The sequence below is a fragment of the Argopecten irradians genome, chromosome 6 (genome assembly GCF_041381155.1).
Source record: "Argopecten irradians isolate NY chromosome 6, Ai_NY, whole genome shotgun sequence".
In the NCBI taxonomy this organism is placed as follows: Eukaryota; Metazoa; Mollusca; class Bivalvia; order Pectinida; family Pectinidae; genus Argopecten; species Argopecten irradians.
Genome location: NC_091139.1, coordinates 8,330,496 through 8,336,934, shown reverse-complemented (window position 1 = coordinate 8,336,934; position 6,439 = coordinate 8,330,496). Strand labels below are relative to the sequence as shown.

General features: G+C 35.4%; 1 protein-coding gene across 2 annotated transcripts; it reads right to left on the bottom strand.

Moving 5' to 3' along the window:
- Positions 1-22: 22 nt before the first annotated feature.
- LOC138324882 (heat shock factor 2-binding protein-like) lies at positions 23-6,439 on the bottom strand. Of its 2 annotated transcripts, XM_069270105.1 has the most exons (9): positions 6,230-6,437; positions 5,971-6,103; positions 5,672-5,775; positions 5,326-5,475; positions 4,778-4,910; positions 3,863-3,986; positions 3,193-3,296; positions 1,966-2,066; positions 23-1,429 (listed from the first exon to the last, which is right to left on the bottom strand). In XM_069270105.1, exons 1-9 carry the CDS (start codon positions 6,308-6,310, stop codon positions 1,319-1,321), a joined length of 1,041 nt encoding a protein of 346 aa, XP_069126206.1. In that variant the 5' UTR covers positions 6,311-6,437; the 3' UTR covers positions 23-1,318. The 2 variants fall into 2 exon arrangements, with proteins under 2 accessions (XP_069126206.1, XP_069126207.1); XM_069270106.1 differs by lacking the exon at positions 5,326-5,475 and having other exon boundaries at positions 6,230-6,439.

Genomic DNA, 6,439 nt, shown 5'->3' with positions numbered 1-6,439 from the left:
TTGTCAACCGGTTTCACCTTTACTGACGCTTCATCAGGACACCGCATTGGTTCATCTTTTATTGTCGTCCGATTTTACCTTTACTGACGCTTCATCAGGACACCGCATTGGTTCATCTTTTATTGTCAACCAGTTTCACCTTTACTGACGCTTCATCAGGACACCTCATTGGTTCATCTTTTATTGTCGACCGTTTTCACCTTTACTTGACGAAGCCCTCACAGGCCTGTATCAAAAACTGCAGGTCTGTCAGGATTTATACTTGAAATAATGACTTTAACAAACAGTTGAACCGGTTGTTCCGAATAAACAAAAACGGCCCTCGTCAATGTAACAGTAAATACATATTTTGCAATTTGGCTGTAACAGTGCACATAATTTGTTTATTTCCAGCAACATGCCAATACCCTGCAAAAAATTACTAGATATACACTATGTCATTAACCATTACTTTTCAAAGCTTTTCCCTTTTAAACGAAGACAAGTCATACATTATGCAAGTCAAAAACATGTTCCAGTTCCTCAAAAAATACACTAAAACACTCCAATATTTCTATCACTGATACAGAGTAACACATTTTCCTCTGTCTGAAATGTAGCAGCACTAGAACAGGATGAGGATTATCACCGACTAACGTGCTTTAAGTCAGTTCGAATCTGTCAAACTGAAGACACCAACAACAAGGTTCTGCTTCAAAACCATGATAACAGAAGTAAGTCTCACGAAACTTAAAACACATAAAACTTTGTTCCACTGGAGACACAAGATAGTCATTTTACTGTTGGAGACATGAACAAATCTATGTTCTGTGCAAGCTGGTATGAACAAGTCAATGTTCTGCTGAAGATATGTCTGCATGCCAAATGAACGCATCAATTTTCTGTGTGAGGCATAAACGAGGCAATGTTCTACAGGAGATGATCAATCGGTAATCTGAATGCGACATGAAAGAGTCAATGTTCTGCTGAAGATATGAACAAGTCAATGTTATGCTGAAGATATGAACGAGTCAATGTTCTACTGAAGATATGAACGAATCAATGTTCTGCTGAAGATATGAACGAATCAATGTTCTGCTGAAGATATGAACGAGTCAATGTTCTGTGCGAGACATGAACGAATCAATGTTCTGCTGAAGATATGAACGAATCAATGTTCTGCTGAAGATATGAACGAGTCAATGTTCTGTGCGAAACATGAACGAATCAATGTTCTGCTGAAGATATGAACAAGTCAATGTTCTGTGCGAGACATGAACGGGTCAATGTTTTGCTGAAGATATGAACGGGTCAAAGTTCTGCTGAAGATATAAATGAGTCAATGTTCTGCGTGAGACTTAAGTTGAATATCTGAGATGACTTCTTGCACCAGTTGTCGTACCTCTGCACTTTTATCCTTGGTAAGCTGTTGTAACACTGACATTGGCAACTGAAAAAAAAATCTAACTCTCAACTGATGCATCCCAGAAAAACTCTTATATTAGACAAGATGACTGCAACAATTTATTATAAAGCTTTGAGAGTGAACGATTTTAATGCATATACATTCACTTTCCAATACAATAGTTATACAATATATCTCCGTCATAAGGAGATATTAAATGCATAAATCACAAAACATCAAATGTCAAGATATAGCTTATACCATTAGGCTATACAATTCATGGTAATGCTGCATGTTTATTATTTTTGAAGTTAAGCCAAAAAAAATATGTCTGTTTAGGGTTACATTGGCTAACAAAATAGGGTCGGTAGGTAGGGATTTTTTTTTGTGTGTGTGTCGTTCAATTCACTCTAAAGTTAACGCCAAAACTGGAGTCTGAGATCGAAATCCCGACTTTAAATTTTTTTTTTTTTCGTAGAACAGTGGAAAAAAAATTAGTGTCAAGATATGAATTAGGGTCGATCGGATAACTCAGACATATCTTTTTTTAGTCTTATATAGAAAACAACTTATGTTCCTACCACTTCATTCAGCTCGAGGATCACTCCAACACAAGTTCCATCACACAGGATCGACTGAATTAGACGTAGAGCATTTGTCTTGTTCTCACTTTCCTTCTCATCTGTATCACAAAGCAGAAGCATTTTACATCCATTATTCCTAGATTAGATATATATAGTACATGTATATATACAGGCGTAAGCTAAAATGTATATAAACTTACATATTTGTATTTATAAATCTCATTAAGCCTCCTATATACAAACATCCTTGATACTCAAGGGGTTATTATCACTGAATTTGTATCCACTCCTGGACCGTCCTCGATACCCCAGGGGTTCCGATCATTTATGATCTCTACACCCCTGGACTATTTCATAGTAAAACTGAAGGCAACAGAACAGAATAGGTAATTTAGTCCTTTGATGCACATCAAAAGAACCGTATAACGGTACACTGTGGTTGACTGTGTGGCTTTGAAGTTGGGCGTTGCTCTCTCTGTAGTCTTCAAAGGACTTTTTTGCTGGCCTGTGATTGGTTCAGATTTTTTCCTCTGAGTTGCATTCAGTTTTACTATGAGATAGTCCAGGGATGACATGTATAGACCGTAAGTGATTGGAACCCCTGGAGCATCAAGGAATAAACGTGTAGTGAATGTGATGACATTTTTGGGAGACTGTGGTATACTGTGCAAAGGCTGTGCTGTAATTTAATCCAAAAATTAATGGATTCTAGAGAAAACTACTAGATCTATTGCTGTGAAATATTGTAAATTGTAATAAATGATAGTGTACAGATGTTCAATAAAAGGGTTTGATTTTTTTTTCATGAGAAATCCAAGAAAGCCAATAAAATGATCAAAAGTTCAAAAATCATCCAATTTCCCTGAAAATTTATATTTATAAAGTGATTCTTGAGAACATTGAATATCATGGTGATAGTTTTAAGGAGATCTTAAAACCAAGATGGCTACCTTGACTCCTAAAGAGGTCAAAGTTTGCAAATCATCTGATTTCAGTGAAAACTGGTACATGTATACAGGGATTCTTTGGAACACTGGATCTCATGGTTACACTTTTTAAAAAATCTTATAAGTCACTTTTGCATTTAACGCTTCAGGGATCAAGCCCTTTCTGACAGACATCAATATTCTATTCCAATACTGAAAGGAACTATACCCTCTTAAGGTTAGTAAGCTAACTCAGGCCAGTGTGATTCTGATCCTTCCAAGTTGCATGGATACCTACCCTGTAATATCCAGGACAGTAACTCTAGCACACCTCCTTTAGAGTTGATATACTTGATTCCCTTCTTGTTAATGCTTATGTTGTACAATGCCATCAGTATCAAACTGGGAAAAAAAATATAAAGTAATATACAAATGTATGTTAGCTTCCACACTTAAAGATGCTCAACCGCTGACAGAGCAAAAATGATATTCGTCATTTGAACATTAATTGATGTCTAATTGTGTATATATATGCCTAATTAACAGAAAACAAATATATAAAATAATTTATTTCGCCTTTGGTGCATGCGCAATCAGTCCTTCATTCCATATAGGATATAGTGCCACGGAATTTTTTCGGGATGCAATTAATTATTTTTCATATTTTTAACTTGATGTGAAATTAGAAGCTCAAACTTTTCAGTGGTTGTAATGGTGTAAAGTAAGTAACTTTTGTAACTGAAGAAAAATACTAAATCGTCTGCTTCTGATTTTGATAGTGAAAAAATACCAACCTGTACATTAGTCCATCCTGAATTGCCCTGAACAGTGTATTACAATAAATATACTACAGATATTATAATAGCTTAATTATCTTGCTTCAGAAAAATGCCTTTTGGAAATCCTTTTGTTTAACAATCAAAATACGGTAATGCAAAACCTTTAAAATATGCATGTGGTAAACTTACTTTTTTAAACGTGCACTTTTGCCGTTAGGTGCCTCAGAAAGGACACTCAGATAGGTATCGACTACGTGACGGCCATTTTGGTTTGTGATAAGGAAATCCCGACCATAGGCAGATGCTGCTATATCTGAAAAAGGAAAAACTATGTAGTACTGTAACAATATCCTTACTTGAAACAATGTTGGATTTTCATGATTCTGAGTGGTATGTCAAACTCCTCTTAAAGGCCCACTACCTTTCCGAAACAGCTTTTAATTTTCAAAATGTAAATGTAAAACGAGATCGATAATTTTGTAGAGTTACAAAAGTTATAAACTTACTGTTAATATCAATTTGATTAAAATAGATAAAATTTTAATTTTCATAATGCGGGTCGTCTTATGTTTCCAGCGGTATTTGATTATCACCGCCAGATGGCAAAACAGCAAAATGACCCTCCATTGTTATCATATATTACAGAGGAAGTCTTGCATATATGTTTTGTGTTGTAACCTCATCTTAATAGGTCATCGGTATATATTTTCTGATGTTTTTTAAGAAACCTTCATGTTTTGCTCCGGAAATGTAGTGGGCCTTTAAATGTCTATCACTCAGTAGTTTAATACAAAATTCAGATTGATGTAAAAATATTTTTGGCACAAGTTTAAACTTCCTAAACTTTAAACTTTCTAGATGAATGGTCATATTTTGATATTATTGTTACTTTGTGTCTAAAAGGTTAGGTTTATATACATAAATACAATGATCTAAAAAGAAATAATAAAATAAACAATATAATAAGACTTTAGAATAGTGGGATGTGAATCATTTCATCACATTCATGGGATGAAGCTGTTATGCCCTTGACAAACATCAGATGTGATTGATAAACTCTTATTGTCTTTGAAGATAATGTGTGCTAGAAATGTGTATACAAACTGGTGATGATCCCACACAAAGCCAGTATGAACTGAGTTTCCTCCTGGTCCTCCTTCGGCCAATCGGACTTGTAGGCTGACACATAGCTCTGTAAGGTACTGGCCACTAAACACAGGAACTCATCCACCTTGGTCTGTTTCAAGTAAACCATTGCTTTATCAAATAAGTTCAAAAAATCTCATTTTAACAAGACAGACTTTGTTATTGCTTCTCTTAAACCTCCCATATTCAAAATAAAAACTTAAATATAAGCCAAGAAACATTCAAAGATATTTGATTTTGAAAACAATAGAAACCTCATCAATTGGTACAGTCAAACAGGCTTTTAGAAGATTTCAGTACATATAATATCTTCTGTCTAAAATGAAGATCAACTTCACTTGTTTTAACAAATACGGAACCTTTCAGTGAACTTGGTCACTAAACACCAGATCATATACCAAGATAATTATGTACCCATGATTCAATAATTTACTCCTGTAACCTCTTAATAAACATTCTATTGAAAAAAAACAACAAGCTCTGACCCTGTTCATCAGATTACCTACCCCGACCAAGATGGACTGGATACTCTCCTCACATCGAGACACCCTCCAGAGTAGAGTACAGCATGATGCCCCTAGACTGGAGCAGTAGTCTGACTGCTGAGTGAGCTGTTCACTAAGGACCCGAACCTCACAACGCAACTGCACATTGTCCTGGGGGGGGGGGGGGATCAAGTGGTGAAAATTACTTAATTCCTCGGAAACAAGTTCTAACCAAACTTCTAAGAAAACACATGATATTGAAATTGATTACAGATTATCTATGAATAAAGAAAAGATTCCTTGTAAAGGAAAATTATTCGACTCAGCTCTCTTTATGATTACATGTATATCACTTAGAATTTCTGACCTGTTTCTCCTTCTGACAATCTGTGACGGCCAGCTCACATCGGGTCTTCCAGCGCTCTGTTTCCGCCAACGACTCTTCGTACTTTTGTTGAAGGATTGAAAGTTCTGGAAACAAGATCTGCATGAGAATAATTTCAAAAGTTGGAAAATTATCTGAAACTGGATATTTGATATATAAGTTTTTGTGACTTGAAAATGGATAAATTCATTTTGAAAACAGGTGATTGGGTTAAATATGGATTAAAAATATCATTTGAAATGATAATGCATTTCATTTTTAAAGAGTTAAAGTGTTCTTGCCTGTCTCCAAATGGTTGACCTTGGTGATGGCAGAGGTCACTCGTTTATTGACAACTGTGGGGAAGGTTTGTTTGAGTTGAGCTATCTCAGTGGCAAGTCGCACCAAGTCATCCCGCTGTACAGACACTTTGTCCTGTAATGTTCAAGTTGCATGTAGGAACGATTAGTATAAATCTACTGATAATCAAGATATTCCCATGGTCTGCTTGCTATCGAAAGAAAAATATAACAACATGAAAGTTAGATACTGTATGCCTACCTCAGTCTTGCTCGCCATTTTGGATTTCCCGCTATCTATACTGCCGAAAAGTAGTTGTCTTGCTTCTTTACGACTTTCCATGTTCAGACGAAAGTTATAGGCATAATAGGCCTACCATACAGTAGAAATATCTAAATTTATTTTAGGTTAGACGTCCTCTAAATGAACATGAAGTGAATAGTTTCTATTTTCTATAAAATTTTGTAATTT

Coding starts and splice junctions, on each gene's coding strand:
- LOC138324882 (XM_069270105.1), bottom strand. CDS start 6,310: ATGGAAAGTCGTAAAGAAGCAAGACAACTACTTTTCGGCAGTATAGAT. Junction 5,476..5,671: donor ATTGTCAGAAGGAGAAACAG/GTCAGAAATTCT, acceptor CCCCCCCCCCAG/GACAATGTGCAGTTGCGTTG. Junction 2,067..3,192: donor ACTGTCCTGGATATTACAGG/GTAGGTATCCAT, acceptor TTTGTGATACAG/ATGAGAAGGAAAGTGAGAAC.